A 25302-nucleotide genomic window follows, 5' to 3' on the forward strand; every position below is an offset into this window, starting at 1 on the left:
GTATTGGTTTTAATGACAAATTGACTTTTTTTTGACAAGGACTCAAAGAACAGCCGCGAGTATGCTATCTCTACGCGATGATACGAAATAAGACAATGATAAATTTAACATTGCATAAATTACAGCAATCCTCAAAACCTATTCGGATAATATATGAATAAACCTAACAATATTCTATTTATAAAATTCTCTCTTTATATTCATTTTGCAACGTATGGAATAAGTCAAACACGGAATAGGAAAACCCATCAATAATAAAATATACAATTGCACAGCAAACTCTTTGATCAGCATTGTGCAACGAGCATCTACCTCGTGGCAACTAAATTTATTGAAGGCCGTAAAGCGTGGGGATGGGGTGATAAGTCACTTATTACATCACAGTAAAGAGAAGGACGATTATAAAGCGAGACTAATTTGACAGTGCTTAAATGAAGGGGCTTAAGGTTCCATAAAAGGGGCAATCAAACATTTCGTACATACCAGCCCCGTAAATTATATGAAATGTTTTATGGATAACATAGAAAATGATGTTAAAAAAAACAATAAATGTTTGCTCAACTTCCAAAAACAATTGAAGGAATAAATACAGAAACAAAACCTATGAAGATGACCAAATTGTCAATGCAAAAAATCAAAACAGTGCAAAAACCAAAAACCAGCATCCCCTCAGAGATAATTCGAATTATACACCTAATTTTTCCATAGTGAGAATGTATGTTAAGTATGTGTAACTGTGTATGTGTGGTGTGGATGCTATATATATAGTGTGTAGTTTGTGCGTAAATGTACTAAAAGAGTTTTAATCACTATTCTGACAACTTATTTATCATCAGGGTCACAAGATCTCCAACTTGAAAGTTGCGTTGAACATTGAGTCACTTCTGTCGGCACTGTAATTTGGGAAGATATTCTTCTGTCAAGCGCTGCCAAAATAAATCAAGTAATCGCTGAACATGTCTGTATCATCTTCTGTATTCATCTGTTCGAAGGAACAAATCAGGTGACAAAGACTGTTCTAATACATTCATCAAAATTGAGTTGGGATAGAAGGCATTCGGATCATGACACAGTGGTGCGAGTGAGAATTCGCTCCACTGCTGTGAGAAGAGACCATAAAAAGTAATAATTGAGAGACTGGCCATTCAATAGAGGTCGAAGAGTTCTTCTCATCTCGCGAACCGTTCTTTCCACCACTCCATCTGGTGACTATATGATGTAAGTTTAGCTTTCTGTTTAGATTGTTTTGAACTTTCGTAACAGTATTTCATTTTATTTAGAATAACTGAATATTTGAATACATGCTTAAAATGTCTGTTTATGGAACAGCTATCGCTGTGCTTTGTATATTCTATGCTATATTGCTTCCATGGTTGACTTGCCTGATGAGAGTAGCTCAGAAAGTTAACAAGTCTGAGTTTATAGCAGTGTTTCTTAACACGAGTTCTCGGTGGTGCTGTTTAATGGGTTCGACGAAGGTGCTGGTCTGAAACATTAGTATGTCATTAATTTTTTGTGTTATCATGTTATATAAACATAACTACAGCTCACAGCGGATATTGAAATTTATAAAATAACTCAACTATTTCTTGTTACTCAACAGTAATGCAACGACGTCATACTATATCAATTGAAGATGGTTGCATCCTTTCGAGCATTCCACAAAATTAACTGTAACCGTTCAATCCAAGAAGCAGTTGACGTGTGGATTGTTCACTTAGAACCAAACTAGTCTGGTAAATTTGCCTTTTTTTTTATATTGTACTCAGTTGTCTTGAAGAAGACGGTTCACGTGTGGTTCGCTTATCCGCGTCTTTTGCGGGGGTAGCAAAGCTACAACATGTGGACGGCTTAGGTACGATGGGAAGTAATTATGTAGTTGCGATGAGGAAATTGAAACATAAGTTCGGCCAACCAGTGACGATCGGTTGGACCTGTTTCGAAAAGATCGTGGATGGCAAAGACTCAGGAATTCAATGGCCGCAAAATATCCGATTTTAATTGAGTCATACGTTCAAGCATCCACAAAAACGTAGTTTCTTCTGCAACGTAAAAAGAAGATTTCTACTACAATCAAGCTTGTGTTTCAATTGTCTCGAACTTGGACAGTTTGCCTTTTGGTGTAGATTTCATACCATGTGTCGCGCTTGTTCGGGCAAGCAGCATTCAGTGATCCATGGCCTGAAGATCTTTACAAGGAGATCAAATGCTAACAATCATCGCAATGTCTTTACGAATACAAACAGCGTTGCCAATGCAAATGTTTCAGGCGTGGTAGCCAGTTTCAGCTTTTGCCAGTTGTAGTAAAAGCTCCATTGGGCTTTTCTGAATAAGTTATCGCTGTGCTAGATTCTGCTAGTCAAATCTCAAATATATATACATCATGAATCGAAACGAAGACTTGACCTAATAAAAATAAATCGTACCGTGTTAGCATTGACTCTTTATGTAACAGAAGCGTTTACAAGATACAGAAGTAGTAAAATTGTCGGTGAAATCTGGTTACGACGAATATTGGAGTTAAACAACGTGTTTTCGATCAGGTCACGCATACCACATTCAGTTAGAATAAAGAGATCAATATATACCTCACTTACAAGGTATTTCTTTGGCCAATATTGAAGCAAATCAAGCTAGGATTGTAATTGCGACAGATAATCCCATAGCGCACTTCCAGCTTTTGCGTGCAGTGGGTCGACAACATGAACCAATAGGAATTGAAACTTCTCTTGGTTGGACTTGATCGGAAATATGCGTACAAGTATTGACAATAAAATAATTTCAAACATGATGCATTGTGATTTACGTGTACATTATACCATGTTACAAAAACAAATCGGGGGAAGTTGGCGAATCTGTATGCACGGCGTACATTCATCTTATCTCGGACCAAAAGCCTATTGATTTTGGGCGAATTATGTCGTATAATTAGCGAGGTAATAATTAATTAGTGATTGAACACAAGGTGTCACTATGGAGTAAGAGCGCTGTTTTGGGGATCCCCTATTTTTCGACCGATAAGTCTTCGGTCTCTGACTGATATTATTGTATTTAGTTTTGATACATATTTTTCGCGATCTTGCGAATTTTTTATCGCTGTTAGAAAAATCCTACTATCTGCTATAAATATCCAGAGAGTACAACTTGATTTAGTACTTATTTAAAATATTATGAAAGTATATTAGTAAACCAAGTAAAAAAAATATTTATCGCCTTGCTTTAATATCAATTTATTAGTTGTGTCGTTTTAATCTGCGGTTGTGTTGACGAAATAAAAGCAATACTACTCAGAAAATATCATGACAATCAATGGACACAAATATGCGTGGTAAAGTGCCCCATTATTACTTATCGATTTTAATCGGTAAGTATGTTGATAGGTATTTGTCTGTTTGTCTGTTAGATGCATGCGATATCTCACGAAAGCGAGATTGAATCTGCTCAAAATTTTGCATGTGCATTCATTATATGTCGTACCAGAAGCCCATTGAATTTGGATGAATTATGTCGTATAATTAGCGAGTTATTAATTAATTAGTGATGGGACACAAGGTGTCACTATGGAGTAAGAGCGCTGTTTTGGGGGATCCCCTAACTTCGATCGATAAGTCTTCGGTCTCTGAATGATATTCCGCATTTTGTTTTAATTCGTATTTTTGTGAATTCTACAATCCTGAGCTGTTCGTACAACACTTACGGCGCTCCAGTACTGTACGTTCCAATGCGAAGGCAGTAAAGCAAAGAATCCTAAGGTAAAATGCCCTGGTAAGTATACTACGATAGCACCCGCAAATTTGCGATTTGCAAGCGTTTTTAATCGGCCGAGGATCATCATAAAACATAACTTATGGTGGCTCCGTTTTTATTTTGAGTTATTTGTATTGCCGCTTTTCAATTTGGAAAAATTTAGGTTGCCGCAATTGACACCTACCAGAAAAAAATTATACCTCGTTGTTCGAGCTCGCGAGGAATACCACTTAGATATTTATCCACGCTTGTGCCGACTCGTGTTTTCGTCAAAGTCCGCAAGTACGGTAAATTGTGAAATCCAATCGTTTGATTTAGCGACGCGCAAGTGACCTGTCGCGTCACCTGTTACCAAATTTTCGAATAGTAAAATGCTATTCTAATAGTTGAATATTTGAATATAAGTCCAGTATATGATCCAGTAATTATGGACTTGATTTATGTTAAGTGAATAAACTTGCTTTTTATGTTTTATGTAAATTCTAACGGGAATCGTAACTTGGCCGATGGTTGAGTTTCGCAAAACATTTCTGACTCGTTGCGGACTCATTCGAACGCTCCGCGGACTCATTTGAGACCGCGGACTCGGGTTAGGAAACACTGCACTAAACGAACACGCAGCTCGTATAAGTTACTAAAGTCTTACAAAACGACTTAAATAATAAAGATTTAATAAATAATCGTGTCTCGGTGCTTGGTTTCGAATTCTAAATCAGTTTTCACGTAAGATATACGTTCATTGTGTCGCCACAAGTATTGATTTAGATATCGAGAGATTTACTGCGAAAAGTGCTTGGGCTTGAACTGTGGAAGCAAGTAGGATTGCTTCATACTTGAACACCAGGAGTTCACAGGTTTTGTTACAAATAGAAAAGCCCTACTGTTGTAAGTTCAATATCTGATGCTTGAGAGGACGAATTCAACAATAAGAGACTGAAGTCTTGATCAAAGTGGATTAATTCTATAATTTTTCGAAATATTTCAATTCCTCGTCAATTCAAAGATGTTGAATGTAAATATTCCCTGTACAAATTTGGCATATTCTGTCAAATAATTTCGAGGCATTCTAAGAAAAATTGCCAGAATCGTTCTACTTAAAGCTGATTCCGCGCAAAATCCAACTGATTACTGCACCAGAAGAATGGATATTCCTAAGTTTTTATAGAATTCTGACAGATGGCTAGTTGGACCAGATTTTTTGCGATTGACTGAGCGAAGCAAACCGAAGCTATTTGCAATTAGTTTTGGAAAAGAGGACAAAAGAATACAGACACAAGCTTTGATGACTCGATGTTGAGTTGCGGAAAAAGAACCGAACCTTGGAAGGAAAAATTCTGGCACTAGTTTTTGACCCTACTCGACCCGCGTCAGGATTCTGCCTCATTGATGGATGACTTCCTGTGAATATTCGAATATCCTATCGAATATTAGAATAACTGTTTACTGTTCTAATATCTGTTAACACAACACGTGGCCTGGACACGGCACGTCGTTTGTACGTCGCCGAATTAAACGCTTGGACAGCACATCGTACGAGTCACGAGAATCAGCATACACTCCTGGCTAACGGACAATGGCGTCAGAATTGAGTGTTATATTTGCGCTATAATATTTTTATTTATTTCCAGTGGATATGATATTATTTCAATTCCTCGATGAGCATAATGTCGCCCTAATGTTGCATGATTTTTAATTATTCAGTTGGCCGTTTTGTAAAATTGGAAACATTAATACAAGTTCTTAATGAAGTAACATTGAGTGAATCATATCAGAAATTTTCACGGATCCGCAGTGACGACATTTCATGAGTTATATTTAATGCAAAAACATGGATGTGACAGGAAAATACAACGAATTCCGAGGCCAGTAGCAAAGATATTGTTTACTTTTTCATTTTAAAGTGACGATAAGGAAGATCAAAGCCGACGCGAAATATAATAATCAAAATAAAGTTAATTTGGAGACAGGGATTTCAAATTAATTTCTATAATTTCCCTGGCGTCTCGTCGACAATGATCGCACAGTGGTTTTCGAATTTGTCAAACAGAACGCGCAGTTCCGCAATAAATTAAAACAAATTAAACATCGATATCTACCAGATCGCAAGACTTGATACACGCGTGATTAAAAGAACCGACATTTGTATGTGGATGGCCGAAACAATCACGCGATAATCACGAAACATACTTCAGCTTATCTAAAATATGGTACTAAAATTTAAACATTTTGGGTTGGGCAGCCCTAAAATTATCTGTTTTGTTATGCTACTTCGTTTTCTTCTAGATATATATTCCATATGCGGGTATAATTTTGCCGTTTTGGCGTCTTTATCCACTTTTAACTGCTAAGACATAGGTTTTGTATGATGTCATAATGAATATAACAAAACATATGAATTGTGTTCTTTTATTCAGATAACAAGTGATTCAGGCCAAGAACGCTCATTTACAAACATTCCTGAAAATGTGGAGCATAGGAAATTGACTTAAAACTCAAATACTTTTAGAGAGAAAAAAAAACAGAAATCAAAAGGTTAGTGGGAGATGTGAGTTTAGCTTTCTGTGTAGATGGTTTTGTAAATTTTGGAAGGGTGATAATTGAAGCTTTTGATCCTTCTCTAGAAGCAATAGGTATTTTTATTTCATTTTGAATACTTGAACACATGCCCATTCTCCTGGGTTTGACGTTAGGATATTCTTAAAATGCAATATATTTTTCAAATGTTCTCGGCTTTTCAAAAGAAAAGAAAAAATTGACATTCGTAGCTAAATATCAGTGGTTGAAGATCTTCGACAACGCACCCCCGATAAACAAGTCTTGTCACGAACAAAACGATTTGTTTCTGAACCAGTTACTAGTGTTTGATATTAGAGAGCAAGGGGTTCCAGCATATTATCTGTGCCTTAAAGTGCTATGTCCCAATGGAATTCAACTGAAAATCTGTGTAGTTTGTTCAAAACAGTCAACACGATGGAACTGGGAATGAAATCAGGATCATGGCATCTGCCGAAATCAATGAACATAAACTAAATATTTTATACGGCAAGACAACCCAATTTTGCTTTATAATAATATCACAACTTTCAGCATTTGAAATCAATCAGAACGATATAGATTAAGAACATACAAAATTCAACAGTATATACATACCTAATGTTTTGACTCTACAAGTAACACAATCAAACGAAATATGCCTTGGAGTAAATAAAATCCAATTTTATGTATAAAATATTAAAGCAGTAGTTACTGCGCTAAGTTGACTGTAATACTGCCCTACATTATATTTGTATTAGACTTGAGAACATCAATTCTTACAAGAATTTGTAAACTCACAAATTGTCATTTCCAACAGATACATAGCGAGTACTACCAACAATACAGAACCTGTAAACACTGATTCACACTGAATACTGCGCTAGACTGAGACAAGACATCCAACCATTGCGCTTCTAATTTACCAATTATCCTAATTAATCAACAAACTCACAACATACCATTGTGTAATGCGTCAGACGCGTCTTCGTAATGTACGTAAAAACGTCAAATTTGCCCTGGCCAACATTCGGTTGGAACAGTAATAACCTTTGATGATTTAGGAATGTATGTTAGTATAAATTTCAAGATAGCGGTGAACTGATTATGATTAGGCATTGCTTTTACCGAGCTTTATAGGGTAGATCAGGGTGGTCCGAACCGCGGCTCGAGCACACCTTCCTTGCGCCCCGCAGAACAATTTTAGCGTGTACTAAACCATTGGTAGATATGTGTATTTATTGGCAGAATATTTTTGAGTTATTGGCCTTTTTCCTAATCCCGATGTCGAGATTGATGTTTGGTAAAATCGCGGAATTTCAATGTTGTATCTATAAACGTCAAGACTATGCCAGGATGGAAATGATCGATATAAGGACAATGAATTGTCTTGTGCAGACATGACCAAGCCGATGAGATGAATCGCGCTTTCATCTAAACTTCGTACATTAATCTCGCCTTGAGTAACTTCTCAATTTGAGAGACGTTTTGAGCATTTATTTTAGTAAAAACACTTCTCTATTTTCCAGCGTTGGCCATGTGACAGCAATGACGAAACGCAGACCAGACTTAGTGGTTGTTCTGTTTTTCGTTGACGTTACCACCAGACCTTGTCACGCTAAAAGTAATGAAATTAGTCAAATAAATGAATTCATCATACAATAGGTGTAGAAAAAGTTACCAAGAAAGTACAAAACTTATTTCCTTCTCCACAACAACGTTCAATGACAGCGTTTGGTGTGTTTCCAAGTAATATCTACCACGGACGAATATAAATTTAAGCGACATTAAAAAATCAAACATGGGGAAAGATGCCAAAAATACCACGATACTTCTCAAGAAGCAAATGGGTAAACTCGCGATGTTTTATCACTTTTGGGTTTTCTTCTACTGTGGCCAGCGGGACATCGTCAAAAGTTATTGCGTCCCACCAACCTTGCACCACCCTAGGGTAGATCTTATATTACGGATGCTGCAATTAGTAGGAACGTAAATGAATAATGCCTCGGTGAAAGATGTAGAGAAATCGATTTTCAATACGATTCCAGAAAATCTGTGGATTCGACACGCATGTAAATTTAGATTCGAATCTCGCTCCATCCCATTCACTAAAACAAGTGATAACTTCTTCATATATATAAATCACAGCGTTGGTTTGGGATCAAATGTTATTACTTTGGGCCACATAACATGTATTTAGAAGATTGTCAATCATATCTACCCGTTCCTTATTTTTTATAATGTAAAAAATTCTAATTGTACAGGCATTCAGTGAATGCGAGTATCGGCTTTTCTAGTCTTATTTCTCCGCATTCAATTGCTAGGACATCGGTGCCGTATGCGATGCAATCACGAGAAAAACAAAGCATATATAATCAGGGATGGCGAACTTTTTTCAATGAATGGGTCGAAAATAATACTTTTATCGCGTAAAAGAAGAGAGTGGGTCACAGATATTTAATCAATGTTTGTATCTATAAAAAAAACTTCGCAAACAAATCTTATGAGTTTCTGTTGGTGTTGGTGTAGTTTTGGGCTTTACTTATGCAGTCCTTCTATCAGGGACTTTTTATGGCATTCGATTTTATGGAATAAGAGTACGAAAACACGTATATGAATTACTAAAAACGTTTATGACGATGCGGCAAACTATTTCACTGTTCCAAAGCGTTTGGAGGGAATTCCACTCTGATAGTGTTATATTTTTTGATCAGTTTTCAACCACATTAAGGCACTTCTACACTGCCCCGTTGTTATTTTAGATTTCTGAGTTTTTATTTCAAGTCTGAAATTTTTTTTTTTTCAACGGCATTGTAAGCGATAAACTAATAAAAATCAAAGTGGCATCTAATTCTCGTATTATCTCGACGTTGCGAGAAATAAACAGATCAATTGCATTGTTATGTCATAAACGATATTAGAGCCAATAGCTGAATAACGGTACACGGCGGTGCAGACTTGCGTCTAAGATTAGGGGTTTTGAAAATATCCATACCGGTCCAAAATTAACAATTTGAGAATAAGCGATCGCGGCCCCGACGGTACATTATAATAGTTTAGTTATTGTTAGATTAATTTATGACCGGTTTTCTCAATTTTTATTACTAATATGTTAGCAATTTATTTTTTATTTTATTCGTGCTGTGGCGGGTCACGAATAAAACGCGGTGGGTCACTTTGTGACCCGTGGGTCAGTGGTTCACCATCCCTGATATATATATTGTGTTATTTTTATCCTAGGTAACATTCGAGACACGCGAACGACCACACATTCCCATTTTTTGACACATGTGGATACCAAGAGATAACCACAAAATAAGCCTAAGAGAATGATAACAGCAGCAAAATATGTGGATAATACAATATGTAAGTTTAGCTTTCTTCGACTTGTTAAATACTGGCACTATGATCTTCAAACCTCATTTTTATACTAGCCCATTCATCAGAAACTTAGCAAATGTAAAGGTTGTGCATGTGGGATAAGTAGTGTAAACTAAGGTTTCCCACTACGACTCCGAGTTACAAGGTAACTAAAGTCGTGTCCTGTCCATTGGTATCCAATTTAATGTCTTCAATCTATGCACTTTATTATCATCCATAAACACATCTGATGTTGACGTCGGCGTTAACAGTCTTAGTACTTCAGTATTGGTTTTAATGATAAATTGACTTTTTTTGACAAGGACTCAAAGAACAGCCGCGAGTATGCTATCTCTACGCGATGATACAAAATAAGACAATGATCAATTTAACATTGCATAAATTACAGCAATCCTCAAAACCTAGTCGGATAATATATGAATAAACCTAACAATATTCTAATTATAAAATTCCCTCTTTATATTCATTTTGCAAAGTATGGCATAAGTCAAACACGGAATAGGAAAACCCATCATTAATAAAATATACAATTGCACAGCAAACTCTTTGATCAGCATTGTGCAACGAGCATCTGCCTCGTGGGAACTAAATTTATTGAAGGCCGTAAAGCGTGGGGGTGGGGTGATAAGTCACTTATTACATCACAGTAAAGAGAAGGACGAATATAAAGCGAGACTAATTTGACAGTGCCTAAATGAAGGGGCTTAAGGTTCCATAAAAGGGACAATCAAACATTTCGTACATACCAGCCCCGTAAATTATATGAAATGTTTTATGGATAACATAGAAAATGATGTTAAAAAAACAAGAAATATTTGCTCAACTTCCAAAAACAATTGAAGGAATAAATACAGAAACATGAAGATGACCAAATTGTCAATGCAAAAAAATCAAAAAAGGATAGAACCAAAAACCAGCATCCCCTCAGAGATAATTCGAATTATACACCTAATATTTCTATAGTGAGAAGGTATGTTAAGTATGTGTAACTGTGTGTGTGTGGCGTGGACGCTATATATATAGTGTGTAGTTTGTGCGTAAATGTACTAAAAGAGTTTCAAGTAGACAGAGCTTCATTATGTCACGCACATAATTATAATTGGATATGAGCACTTTCACTATTCTGACAACTTATTTATCATCAGGGTCACAAGATCTTCAACTTGAAAGTTGCGTTGAACATTGAGTCACTTCTGTCGGCAATGTAATTTGAGAAGATATTCTTCTGTCAAGCGCTGCCAAAATAAATCAAGTAATCGCTGAACATGTCTGTATCATCTTCTGTATTCATCTGTTCGAAAGAAAAAATCAGGTGACAAAGACTGTTCAAATACATTTATCAAAATTGAGTTGGGAGAGAAGGCATTCGGAAAATGACTCAGTGGTGCGAGTGAGAATTCGCTCCACTGCTGTGAGAAGAGACCATAAAAAGTAATAATTGAGAGACTGGCCATTCAATAGAGGTCGAAGAGTTCTTCTCATCTCGCAAACCATTATTTCCACCACTCCATCTGGTGACTAGGAAGAGGAGGTGAAAAGAGCCATTGTATACCCTCTTGGGGTAGAGATGTGTCGATCTGTTGGGAATTCTAATTGGTAATAATTTCATAACGTCTGCATATATATATATATATAACGAAGTTGGTTATAAATATACCACTGCCTACTTCGAGTTAACAGCTATCTTCAGTTTTGTGCGAATCGGTTCTTTTACAATATTTCAAGGACGTAAATTATTTATTCCTGCATGTTGCAAATCCATGATTGTGAAAAGTGACAATAGTACAGCAACTAAACGCCAGTTCTTTTTTAATGAGCAATTCGAGAGTCCTGCTGCACGCTTACACAAATGTATTTCTGTAACCTTTTGTCTGACCAATGTCAGACAACCGCAGACAAGTTTACAACAATCAACTTTTTTATTGTTCAGGTCTAGGCTTTCATTAGTTTTTAATTAACCTTCATTCAGTTTTATGACGTAATAATCAATTTTACAAAGCATTTGATTTTTGATCTTTCAATTTAGATAACAGGCGATACAGGCAACGTCCGCACATTTACCCACATTACTTGAAAATTGTGGAGTATCAAAAATCAACTTATACCTGCCAAGAAATCAAAAGGTTAACTGATGATGTAAGTTTAGCTTTCTGTTTAGATTGTTTTGTAACTTTTGTAACAGTATTCCATTTTATTTAGAATAACTGAATATTTGAATACATGCTTAAAATGTCTGTTTATGGAACAGCTATCGCTGTGCTTTGTATATTCTATGCTATATTGCTTCCATGGTTGACTTGCCTGATGAGAGTGGCTCAGAGTATCTAAGTTAACAAGTCTGAGTTTATAGCAGTGTTTCAACACGAGTTCTCGGTGGAGCTGTTTAATGAGTTCGACAAAGGTGCTGGTCTGAAACATTAGTATGTCATTAATTTTTTGTGTTATCATGTTATGTGAACATAACTACAGCTCACAGCGGATATTGAAATTTATAAAATAACTCAACTATTTCTTGTTACTCAACAGTAATGCAACGACGTCATACTATATCAATTGAAGATGGTTGCATCCTTTCGAGAATTCTACAAAATTAACTGTAACCGTTCAATCCAAGAAGCAGTTGACGCGTGGATTGTTCACTTGGAACCAAACTAGTCTGGTAAATTTGCCTTTTTTTTGATAATGTACTCAGTTGTCTTGAAGAAGACGGTTCACGTATGGTTCGCTTATTCGCGTCTTTTGCGGGGGTAGCAAAGCTACATGTGGACGGCTTAGGTACGATGGGAAGTAATTATGTAGTTGCGATGAGGAAATTGAAACATAAGTTCGGCCAACCAGTGACGATCGGTTGGACCTGTTTCGAAAAGATCGTAGATGGCAAAGACTCAGGAATTCAATGGCCGCAAAATATCCGATTTTAATTGAGTCATACGTTCAAGCATCCACAAAAACGTAGTTTCTTCTGCAACGTAAAAAGAAGATTTCTACTACAATCAAGCTTGTGTTTCAATTGTCTCGAACTTGGACAGTTTGCCTTTTGGTGTAGATTTTATACCATGTGTCGCACTTGTTCGGGCAAGCAGCATTCAGTGATCCATGGCCTGTGGATCTTGACAAGGAGATCAAATGCTACCAATCATCGCAATGTCTTTACGAATACAAACAGCGTTGTCAATGCAAATGTTTCAGGCGTGGTAGCCAGTTTCAGCTTTTGCCAGTTGCAGTAAAAGCTCCATTGGGCTTTTCTGAATAAGTTATCGCTGTGCTAGATTCTGCTAGTCAAATCTCAAATATATATACATCATTAATCGAAACGAAGACTTGGCCTAATAAAAATAAATCGTACCGTGTTAGCATTGACTCCTCATGTAACAGAGGCGTTTACAAGATACAGAAGTAGTAAAATTGTCGGTGAAATCTGGTTACGACGAATATTGGCGTTGAACAACGTGTTTGCGATCAGGTCACGCATACCACATTCAGCTAGAATAAAGAGATCAATATATACCTCACTTGCAGGGTATTTCTTTGGCCAATATTGAAGCAAATCAAGCTAGGATTGTAATTGCGACAGATAATCTCATAGCGCACTTCCAGCATTTGCGTGGAGTGGGTCGACAACATGAACCAATAGGAATTGAAACTTCTCTTGGTTGGACTTGATCGGAAATATGCGTACAAGTATTGACAATAAAAATTTTTAAACTTGATGCATTGTGATTTAAGTGAACATTATACCATGTTACAAAAACAAATCGGGGGAAGTTGGTCCAGCGAATCTGTATGCACGGCGTACATTCATCATATCTCGGACCAAAAGCCTTTTGATTTTGGGCGAATTATGTCGTATAATTAGCGAGGTATTAATTAAATAGTGATGGAACACAAGGTGTCACTATGGAGTAAGAGCGCTGTTTTGGGGATCCCCTATTTTTCGATCGATAAGTCTCCGGTCTCTGACCGATATTATTGTATTTAGTTTTGATACGTATTTTTTGCGATCTTGCGAATTTTTTATCGCTGTTAGAAAAATCCTACTATCTGCTATAAATATCCAGAGAGTACAACTTGATTTAATACTTATTTAAAATATTATTAAAGTATATTAGTAAACCAAGTAAAAAAATATTTATCGCCTTGCTTTAATATCAATTTATTAGTTGTGTCATTTTAATCTGCGGTTGTGATGACGAAATAAAAGAAATACTACTCAGAAAATATCATGACGATCCATGGACACAAATATGCGTGGTAAAGTGCCCGATTATTACTTATCGATTTTAATCGGTAAGTATGTTGATAGGTATTTGTCTGTTTGTCTGTTAAATGCGAGCGATATCTCACGAAAGCGAGATTGAATCTGCTCAAGATTTTGCATGTGCATTCATTATATGTCGTACCAAAAGCCCATTGATTTTGGATGAATTATGTCGTTTAATTAGCGAGGTATTGATTAATTAGTGATGGGACACAGGGTGTCACTATGGAGTAAGAGCGCTGTTTTGGGGAATCCCCTAAATTTCGAAGTCTTCGGTCTCTGACCGATATTCTCGTATTTTGTTTTAATTAGTATTTTTGTGAATTCTACAATTCTGAGCTGTTCGTACAATACTTATGGCGCTCCAGTACTGTACGTACCAATGCGAAGGCAGTAAAGCAAAGAATCCTAATGTAAAATGCCCTGGTAAGTATACTACGATAGCCCCCGCAAATTAGCGATTTGCAAGCGTTTTTATCGACCGAGGATCCTCATAAAACATAACTTATGGTGGTTTCCGTTTTTATTTTGAGTAATTTGTATTGCCGCTTTTCAATTTAGAAAAATTCAGGTTGCCGCCATTGACACCTACCAGAAAAAAATTATACCTCGTTGTTCGAGCTCGCGAGGAATACCACTTAGATATTTATCCACTTTTGTGCCGACTCGTGTTTTCGTCCGCAAGTACGGTAAATTGTGAAATCCAATCGTTTGATTAAGGGACGCGCAAGTGACCTGTCGCGTCACCTGTTACCAAATTTTCGAATAGTAAATTGCTATTCTAATAGTTGAATATTCGAATATAAGTCCAGTATATGATCCAGTAATTATGGACTTGATTTATGTTAAGTGAATAAACTTGCTTTTTATGTTTTATGTAAACGAAACAGGAATCGTAACTTGGCTGATGGTTAAGTTTCGCAAAACATTTCCGACTCGTTGCGGACTCATTCGAACGCTCCGCGTACTCATTTGAGACCGCGGACTCGGGTTGGGAAACACTGCACTAAACGAACACGCAGCTCGTATAAGTTTCTAAAGTCTTACAAAACGACTTAAATAATAAAGATTTAATAAATATTCGTGTCTCGGTGCTGGGTTTCGAATTCTAAATCAGTTTTCACGTAAGATATACGTTCATTGTGTCGCCACAAGTATTGATTTAGATATCGAGGGATTTACTGCAAAAAATGCTTGGGCTTGAACTGTGGAAGCAAGTAGGATTGCTTCATACTTGAACACCAGGAGTTCACAGGTTTAGTCACAAATAGAATAGCACTTACTGTTATAAGTTCAATATCTGATGCTTGGGATGAAGAATTCATCAATCGGAGACTGAAGTCTTGATCAAAGTGGAGTGATTCTATAAATTTTCAAAATATTTCGATTCCTCGTCAATTCAAAGATGTTCAATGTGAATATTTCCTGTACAAATTTGGCATATTCTGTCAAATAATATCAAAGCATTCCAAGAGGAATTGCCACAGTCGTTCAACTTAACGCTGATTCCACGTAAAATCCCACTGATTACTGCACTAGAACAATGGATATTCCTAAGTTTTTATAGAATTCTGACAGATGTCAAGTTGAACCAGCTTTTTTGCGATTGACTGAGCGAAGCAAACCGAAGCTATTTGCAATTAGTTTTGGAAAAGAAGACAAAAGAGTACAATGACAATAACTTTGATGACTCGATATTGAGTAGCGGAAAAAGAGCCGGACTTGGGAAAAAAAAATTCTGGCACTAGTTTTTGACCCTACCTGACCCGCGTCAGGATTCTGCCTCATTTATGACTTTCTGTGAATATTCATGGGGGTGGCTTCGTCAGCAGTCCGCGTGGTTATAAGTTTTAGTTTAGATTGGGTTGGGAAAAATATTCGAATATCGTATCGAATATTAGAGTGACAGTTTACTGTTCTAATATCTGGTAACACAACACGTGCCTTGGACACGACACGTCATTTGCGTGTCGCTGAATTAAACGATTACACAGCACAGCGCATGAGACACTAGAATCAGCATACACTCCTGGCTAACGGACAATGACGTCAGAATTGAGTGTTATATTTGCGTTATAATATTTTTATTTATTACTAGTGGATATGATATTGTTTCAATTCCTGGATGAGCATAATGTTCCCCCAATGTCGCATGATTTTCAATTATTCAGTTGGAAGTTTTGTAAGATGGGAAACATTGATACAAGTTTTTAATGAGGTAACATTTAGTCAATCATATCAGAAATTTTTACCGATCCGCAGTGACGACATTTCATGAGTTACATTTAATGCAAAAGCATGGATGCGACAGAAAAATACAACGAATCCCGACACCAGTAGCAAAGATATTTTTCACTTTTTCATTTTAAAGTGACGATAAGAAAGATCAAAGCCGACACGGAAGATAATAATCAAAATAATGTTAATTTGGAGATGGGGATTACAAATTCATTTCTATAATTTCCCTGGCGTTTCGTCGACAATGATCGCACAGTAGTTTTCGAATGTCAAACAGAATGCGCAGTTCCGCAATAAATTAAAAAAAATTAAGCATGAGAAATTGACTCAAAACTCAAATACCCTCAGAGAGAAGAAAACCAGAAATCGAAAATTTAATGGAAGATGTGAGTCTAGCTTTCTGTGTAGATGATTTTGTAACTTTCGGAAAGGTGATGAAAGTAGGTTTTGATCCTTCTCTAGAAACATTAGCAATGTTTCGTTTCATTTTGAATATTTGAATACATGCTCATTCTTCTGGTTTTGACGATAGGATATTCTTCAAATGTTTTTGACTATTTAGAAGAAAAGGGAAAGTTTACATTCGTAGTTGAGTATTAGTGGTTGGAGATCTTCGACAACGCGCCCCTAATAAACAAGTCCTGTCACGAACTAAACGATTTGTTTCTGAACCAGTTACTAGTGTTAAGTGCTGTCCTAATGAAATTCAACTAGGAATCTGTGTAGTTTGTTCAAAACAGTCAACACGATGGAACTTGGAATAGAATCAGGAACATGGCATCTGCTGAAACAATGAACATAAACTAAATATTTCATACGGCAAGGCAACCCAATTTTGCAGTATTATAATATCACAACTATCTATATTTCAAATCAATCAGAACGATATAGATTAAAAACATACAAAATCCAACAGTATATACATACCTAATGTTTTGACTCCACAAGCAAAACAATCGGACGAAATATGCTCTGAAGTAAATAAAATCCAAGCTTTATAACTAAAATATTAAAGCAGTAGTTACTGTGCTCATTTGACTGCCCTAAATTATATTTGTATTACACTTGAGAACCTCACTTCTTAAAGAATTTGTAAATTTACAAATAGTTATTTCCAACAGATACATAACGAGTACTATCAACAATACAGAACCTGTAAACACTGATTCACACCGACTATTGGCCTAGACTGAGACAAGACATCCAAACATTGCGCTTCCAATTTATCAACTAGAGCTGCGTGCAGCTTTAACAGGCTTCCCGCGTAAAAAAAACTGAAGACGCGTTTTGCTCACTGGAGCGTGAAAGCGTGGTCAGTCATGCATAAAATTTGCATTTTATTGCTAGCTGAGAACTTCTGCACATTTGAGGTGAATTTCAAGTTTGTAGGACCAATTTGAAAAAAAAAATAATAAAAATAAATAAATAATAATAATAAATAATAATAATAAAACACAGGAATACAATAGGTTCCCTGCTGACAAGCAGCGGGAAGCCTAATTAACTTAATTTGTACTGAAAGGTATACCTGTGACCCTTGCTTGTCGAGTTTGAGATTTTCGTTTGGTTCGGGTACCAAGTCTGAATTTCGATTTCAATTTTCTATATTCTATAGCCAAAGTCCCTTAAATTTAAAATTCGACGTGAAACACCTTTGTCACAGAATATTTTAATGCAGCTACGATAGAGTAATTCAATTATTTCCCTTTTTAATTCAGAACACTAAGAAACCTCAGCTATACCCACTAGTTGGGAAGCCCTGCTCTAGTGAAAGTAAGCTATACTTGTCAGTTGATTCTATTGAAGTCATATCAAATTGCTATTTTCCGCAAGTGGTATCAATATTACAGTATGAAATCATTTGTATCGTTATCTTGCTCACTTATGTAATATGCAAGATTGGGTTTATTCAACCTTTTTGTCTTCACCAACGTATCTGAACATTGCTCATGATTATCTAAATTACTTGCAGGTCGATGGAAAAAAAGAAATCTACCTTCAATTGTAAAGCAGAAGCGTAGAGTGCAGGGGGAAATTAAACAATGTGCTTTATGACCGCCCATACTAGCAGATCATTGATTTAACTACAAAGTTGGAAAAAATTAAGTCATCCAGCCTCAAGCCATTGGATTTTAATGACTTGTTCATTGAAAGTATTCGTACCAGAAATTGGAACCAGTAACTGCATGTTATTCAAAAAACAATTTATAAGGAACTAATATGTAGTTGCAGGGTGCATTGAAAGGTATCTGGATTCTGGACAAGAGTGAGAACCCTTTACCTCTTCTTAAATTTATTATAATACGTGTAACAGGCTCTGCTTGAACCGCAGAGATGCTTTTTGGTCAGAAATTACCCTGTCGCGCGTACTACTGCACAGCTTATCCGCCCAAAGTCGTTGACCTAGAAGACTTCAAGTTTGGTATCGACCATTTTAAGTTTGCATTTAAACCGGTTTGAACGGGTTGTACTAACTATTATTATATCAGTAACAAGACAAGCATGATGGCCGAATATATCACGAGAGCAGCGCTCAAATATGTTACTGGTATTTTGGTGGTTCGTTGGGCATTCAATTGATATAAAACCCACATGCAACGCATTATTTATAAAATTAGCAAAATTTATATAAGAATGCAAATTATAGGGAAACTCGAAGATATTTGAAAATGCATAAATCATCTTCAGAAGACTCTTCAACTTTTAGCTGGTGAATTACTGACCCTAAAATGTATTCGTATAAAAGCGATATAATGAGAGTGCGTTCGAATGAAAATCCACAAAATTAAATTGGATTTTATGCAGAAAAAATATATAAAAATAGATTGCAATTGCATAAACAGTTATAAATGCTAAAATAAAATACCAAAGTTTGACTTTATGCGTGTTTTCGAAATAAAATGAACTGGGTAATAATCAGTTTTAAATTTAATCATCATTTAAAATGGCGAGTTGGTTGGTATTTGGAGAAGCGTTTCTATTTAAATGTTCCGTTGTTGTTCCAACATCAATGAAAAATTAGCCGTGGATATGGAAAAAATCTTTGCCCATGTCCGATACAGCGGAGGATTTACTCAAGTGAGAATCAAATGTTACCCTAACATTCACACGGCTTTCATATATTACAAATGTGAAAATTACATTGTAGTCTTCGGCAACAATTAACACCGCTCCACGACTTTGCGAATAACTTCAAACATATATTTCATTTCCCGTTCCATTCGATAATACTCTACAATCCCGAAAACGTTTATCAAAGCATGAGTGCCAAAATCCCAATTTTGGTGAGTCACTCGTTTCCCAAGTGCTTTCATTCTTTCGTAGAAGATTATCTAAACATGAATGAATTAAACAATTACAAAGGTAAAGTTATGACGTTTGCCAAACGCATCAAATGTTCAAATTTGAATTTCTCTTCAAATCAACTTTAAGGTGATTTCAAGTCATATGCAAGAAACGGAAGGGAATCGAGCGACTGCTGTTGTTCATTTAATGTTTGGGTTGTCTAGTCAGTGTGGTTCGCGCATGAGCAGACAGATGTTTAGTGGAAATGTAAAGTAATGTCTTTCAAATTATTTTCATAAATATTCATGCTTCAAAAATATTTGATTCTGGCACTATTGGGAAATATTCGATTTTCGGTCAAGCTTATTGATAAATAAAAAGAAAACTAATACGGCATGTAATCAAAATTTTTAACTGGAACCCGATTCTTGGCTTCACTAAACTAGATTAGTATGTTTCATTTACCGGTGTTTAACAACTTAAAATGTCCAAAAACTTACGCCGTCGTCACGAAGTACGTCATATTCACACGTCAACACGTTGGCTATAGGAAACTTTCGTAACAATGAGTCAGATGCAGCAAGTGGTCCCATTCTCGTGTCAGACACTACGGACTGTAGCTTTGAAGACACAGCTGAAAACGACTTTTTTTCTTCGTCAGTGAGTTGAGCAATCTCAGGTTTCGGATAAGTTCTTTTTTTATATCTGTTATTGATTTGTCAGTTGAATGTCAAAGCAAATTCGAATTAAAATTCAAGTTATGGTAGTTTAGATTTGTATAGGTCAGGTTTAAATATAGGCTGAAAAGGGCAATCAAACTATAGTTAAATAAATGATGAATTGGCTAAAAATCTGAATGTTCCAACAGCAACTAGTCCCGAAGTTAACGTGTAGTCTACATCATTTTAACAAAAAATAAGGAAATTGATTCGTAACCCTGGCTCAGCTGCTGTTTACTTTCAGGACAACAAGAAAGCATATTGAATAAAATTGAATCGATATACCGCTCCTGACCTGAAGAAATAAATTATCTGTAGCTTCCGTTAATGACAAAACGTTGAATAACAACTTACAGTGATTAGTTATCTTTGTTGTTGTTATGACCACCAGTCAAAAAAACTTACGACATAAATATATAAAGTTTAGTTTCCACACTAAAGCGTACGTGAGCTCCGATAAGAAAGAATCTACATAATATATACCACACATACTCTTGAGGAATCCATTTTTCACTCATTCCTTGCAGAACTCCGTCTTTATCATCAAATCTTATCATGTGAGCATTCTTGAGAATCAACGGAATAAAGTTGGTCTCGTTTTCAAATCTGTATAGAAAATTTCAATCAATATGGAGTCAAGGGTATCAATCGCGCTGGGATTCAAAATTCACTCGTACAAACGGCCTAATAATCTGAAAGTTCGGTCAAAAAAATCTCAACTTTAGGCTAAAATTAGCAGAGTTTTGAAATTTTAGAATGCAAAATCAGCTTGCAGTTAATAGTTTTATCAACTGTAATTTTTCATGGAGTTGCATTCTAAATTGTTGATCCCAATTGATGACGTTCTTATTATGTAACAAATAGATTAGAACTAGATTGATCGATTAGACACTCATTAGATTAACCCAAGTATCGGCATTGAGGTTTGTTGGATTATCAGTAAAATTTTTGCGCATCTATATTATTCTCAATCTCAAGTATAAAATTGAATTATATATATGCCATAAATATAGCACATGTATATTGTTTTAGGATGAGATAAGTCACCCGAGATAAGTTAGAATAAAACGTCCGACTAATTCTGGCATTGGGGGATTTCGATTCTGCATATAACTCGGTAACTGGAAGTTCGTCATCTGCAATGATGGATATATCAAGTTCATCATACAAACTGGATGATTCTGATCGGTGTTGAGTTGTTTTGCAAGTTCAAGGCTTACACCAGCTACTATATTACCACTTGAAAAAATACACAATGCTCTTGTCATGGAAACAGAGTAGGTGCATGTGTTATGCAATGTAAAGTCGCGAGCCAATGCACACTCTAATTTGCCTCATTTTCTCGAAAATAAAGCTGAATCTCAATGGCAAAAATAGCGAAAGCAAAACCGCCATTCTTTAGAGATTTTAATAGCAACTATTTCTAAAAGGTATGGTATATGGTCATATGCATTTCAAAGTTATACCAGGAACCATAAAAAGTACTCGGTAGTGCGTTAGGTTTTATCTAGTAAACGAGAATTTCGGGTCGGGAGAGAAGAAATAACCTGCACTATCTCCGGACAGTACAATTTTATTTGGATCAACGTCAAAATCATGAGCTCTTTCAATAAAGTGTTTTGTGACGCGCAGACAATCATCGAATCCGGCGGGAAAAGGGTGGTCAGGGGCGAGTCTGTACCTGAAAAACAAATTCACAAGATTTAAGTTATAACTTGGTATAGAGTGATGTTCACTAAATTCAAGAACACGCATTAAATAAATGAATCTTTCTTATTGCCAGGCATCAGTTAGGTTAAATCACCTATTCTATACAATTTATGTACGTGATTTGCATACTCGATCGTTGGTGAAATTCGTAGTCTCCTGTGTGCTTCCCGTGTGAACATATATGTTATATTACGGCTTACGTGCTTACTGGATATAGATTATCTATTATAAATATGGTAAGCAATTTCACAAGAATTTTAGTGATAGTTGAAATGAGTTATATTTCACAACAAATCAATCTTATGATATTTTGATTGTAAGATTTTTTGAACTAATCATATCCATCACATTTTAAAATTGAACAAATACAGCATTATATAAGAATGATATTTACTCTGGTACTATCACAAGCATTCCAGTTTTTTCAGCGATTTTCATTGTTACAGATGCATAGGACGCTGAAATATAAATTGAAATGAATATTTGGTTTTATATAAAAGTTTGCTCACTCGAGATTAAATTTCGTGGGGAAAATCGAGATCATGGAAAAAATCTTCTAAGAAGAGGGTTCGGTTGGAAGCCAATGATATTGTGAACTACAAGAACGTGAAAGATTTGGGCAAGTAATCAAAGTTAGTTGTGAATATAAATAATGAAATTAGCTTGAGTTTTGAATTCAAATTACCTATTGATCCTATGGTGAAACCTCCACCGTGAAAATATATCATCGCTGATCCTGGTCGGTTTTTAGCAAACTCTGCAAAACAATTTATAAACTATGTGTCGTATTACTCTAACAAAATTTAATTTGATGGTTGATATAACTTCAAAATGAACTCTATATAGGCTTTTATGTCGACGAAACATTTTTTTTCGTGTTGAACTTTCAACTTGTGTTGATAAAACCATCGTTACACAAAAAATAAACACTTTCGAAATACCTATAAGGTAAAGGCTGCTTTATGTTGACAATGAATAACATACTGTGTTGTCGGGCAATATTTCTGATTATAGGTTTTCCAATAGCAGTGCGCGACCAAAAAAGGGCGAACAATCACAATCAGTTAGCAATTATTCACGAAATAAACGCCTGCAAATAATAACCATCAACCGGATAAAATAAGTCTCATTAGTGGTCACAGAGTGACAGAGCACACATACATTGCTCCATTGTTAACATTGTCATCACGTCTTACATTGCTTTGCTGGCCGATACAGTTTTTGTGGACTAGAGACATTGATGCCGGTAATAAAACGCGTCCTTGTCCGAAAATGTTTTCGCTGCAATAACGCTGTGTTTCACTATGCCCTAGAAATATGTTATTTCAATCCAAACCGACCTTTAGGATGATAAATCGCAACTTCAACGCCATCAAACATAGCTATCGTTGTCATCACATCGCTTGATTTTGCCAGATTGTAATCTGTTAGTTTGTAAGGAGTTGAATATCTTCCACCGAACCATACCGAAACGCCACCCTGGAACGATTAAGTTATAATTTAATATATAATAATAATATATAATTTATTTTAATCTAATGGAGAAAACGCTTTACTTGCGGAACAGTTGTTGAAAATAAAACAACTGGAATATTAATGTAATGTATTCATCTCTATAAATAACCCTCTGGCGATTATTTAACGAATAGTTTTGCCACATAGAAACATGAACTTTGGTCGGTAGTACTAATTCAATCACGTGAACAATTATAGGGAAAAACGTGTTTGAAGTAAACGCAGTCTAGAATATGGCAATAGATTGGGGACAAAAATTTACTTACCGCAAAATCGAGTACTTTAAGTAAGCTGTAAAACACCTTTACCAATATGGGAAAATCACATTGATCCGGATATGGTATGTACAGAAAATAAGCAAAGCACACTGCAAAAACAAGCCCTGCCACTAACTTTCTTCCCATTTTGGAAACAACTTTAGATATACTGGTACGGTATCGCTCACTTGAATATTTTCAAATGCCTGGATAGCTAGCCATCAAACATCGCAATACTGAATAAGAAAGGACTTGTAAAAAATTTCAGCCAATCATACGAAGTTCTAAATTTAAAGCAAATATTTGCCAACGAACACAAGCCTACACAATACAAATATGCATTTGCTAACCTTCTGTAGTTAATGGCGAAAAAAATCCTGCTTATTCGGATGCGAATAAACTTGTATATATGTACGGTTGTTTCGAAAGTGCAATTATGTTTATTAGGTATGCCTATTTCATGCGGTTGCTCACTGTTCCAGTGTGCGCACACTGAGTGCGGCCTTTACCCGTTATATACATTTTCATAGATGACTGCGAGCCATTTTTATTGGCTTTCTTAAAATATAACCTATAAGATCCATCATTATATTACACGAGTAAAATGAATTTGACGTACGAATTGCTCGTTCTAAAAGATCACTGCGTTTTCCAGAATGCAGGTAAAAAAGCACGGTAACACGAAAGCATTTTAGTAAACAAAAAAGGTAAATTAACGCCAACTACAGCGATAATATGTTTTAATTTAATGAGCTCGTCATAAAGTTGTTTTGAAAATATTCTCGCTCTACACGATTTAGATCAGGGTTACCTTTCTACACCACGGACGAGTAGAATTAGTTTACTTACTTACTTGACTTTGGTGGTTTCCGAGTCTCGATTATAACACAATAAACAATCCAAACATTGTAAATTTTATTCGCTAAAACATTGATATATTTACAGGAGCGAGACTGCCAAAGCACTGCTCGGCACAAACTACGTTTACGACGACGATGTTGTAATGTGGGAAGTATAATTTTATATAGGGCATGATAACTATGGTAGCCATGCAACTGGACATGGTCATGACATTCGCTTAATAACAGTACGTGAATTTATAAAAATACTATAATGGACATCTTCTTTAGATATTTTATGGTACAAAAACCTCATGATTTGACAGATTTGAAACTCATAGCACAACAGTGGATTTGCACAGTTTGCAATATGCTGATTTAGAGCCATCAGTTGAGCCACATCAAATGCTAAATCCTACTAAAATTTGTAGTTTTGGTTGTTATCATGACGATTTCCATTTCAGCACGATCAAGGGTTTACAACTAAGAAGAATTATTGATTGGCAGAATTAGAATGTATATCCGACATAATACAGTCAAGCTGAGTGATGACAAATATTAAGCGGACAGCACTATTTTTTTTTTTAATACAGATATATAGAATACACCATGTATACAGTTTTAGGACGGATAAATAATGTGCATGTTTCTACTTGAACTTGCGATATAAATACCTCAGAAAATTCTCCCGATATTTTACTATTGATAATTGTTGTCGAATATAAACTCGTTCACATGTTTGAAGACATCATTTTTACTAAAATTATTCAACCACGTGCCGCTTGCACCGATAGATGATTTTAGCCTAGATAATCACGTCG

The 25302-nt window shown here is 35.8% G+C and overlaps 1 protein-coding gene and 1 long non-coding RNA gene across 4 annotated transcripts; one reads left to right on the plus strand and one right to left on the minus strand.

Annotated features, from left to right (window-relative positions):
• The first annotated feature begins 9525 nt into the window (after window positions 1–9525).
• On the plus strand, window positions 9526–13591 carry LOC144411771 (uncharacterized). 2 transcript variants are annotated; one of them, XR_013468873.1, is made up of 5 exons: window positions 9526–9645; window positions 10806–11256; window positions 11687–11796; window positions 12187–12319; window positions 13180–13591. It is a non-coding gene; the product is annotated as an uncharacterized LOC144411771 (long non-coding RNA). The 2 variants fall into 2 exon arrangements; XR_013468874.1 differs by having other exon boundaries at window positions 10806–10972.
• A 4985-nt stretch (window positions 13592–18576) lies between these two features.
• LOC144411766 (arylacetamide deacetylase-like) lies at window positions 18577–24099 on the minus strand. 2 transcript variants are annotated; one of them, XM_078109357.1, is made up of 8 exons: window positions 23652–24099; window positions 23211–23349; window positions 22556–22627; window positions 22265–22328; window positions 21708–21841; window positions 20653–20766; window positions 19942–20146; window positions 18577–19488 (listed from the first exon to the last, which is right to left on the minus strand). In XM_078109357.1, exons 1-6 carry the CDS (start codon window positions 23787–23789, stop codon window positions 20735–20737), a joined length of 579 nt encoding a protein of 192 aa, XP_077965483.1. In that variant the 5' UTR covers window positions 23790–24099; the 3' UTR covers window positions 18577–19488; window positions 19942–20146; window positions 20653–20734. The 2 variants fall into 2 exon arrangements, with proteins under 2 accessions (XP_077965483.1, XP_077965482.1); XM_078109356.1 differs by lacking the exons at window positions 18577–19488; window positions 19942–20146; window positions 20653–20766 and having other exon boundaries at window positions 21449–21841.
• Window positions 24100–25302: the final 1203 nt, after the last annotated feature.

The sequence above is a fragment of the Styela clava genome, chromosome 15 (assembly GCF_964204865.1).
Source record: "Styela clava chromosome 15, kaStyClav1.hap1.2, whole genome shotgun sequence".
Classification (NCBI taxonomy): Eukaryota; Metazoa; Chordata; class Ascidiacea; order Stolidobranchia; family Styelidae; genus Styela; species Styela clava.

Excerpts from the sequence above, each read along its gene's own strand:
- LOC144411766 (XM_078109356.1), bottom strand. The coding sequence starts at position 23,789 with ATGGGAAGAAAGTTAGTGGCAGGGCTTGTTTTTGCAGTGTGCTTTGCT. Across the intron at positions 22,329-22,555 it reads TTTCACCATAGGATCAATAG|CGTCCTATGCATCTGTAACA; the intron begins GTAATTTGAATT and ends TTTATATTTCAG. Across the intron at positions 21,842-22,264 it reads ATGCTTGTGATAGTACCAGA|GTACAGACTCGCCCCTGACC; the intron begins GTAAATATCATT and ends TTTGTTTTTCAG.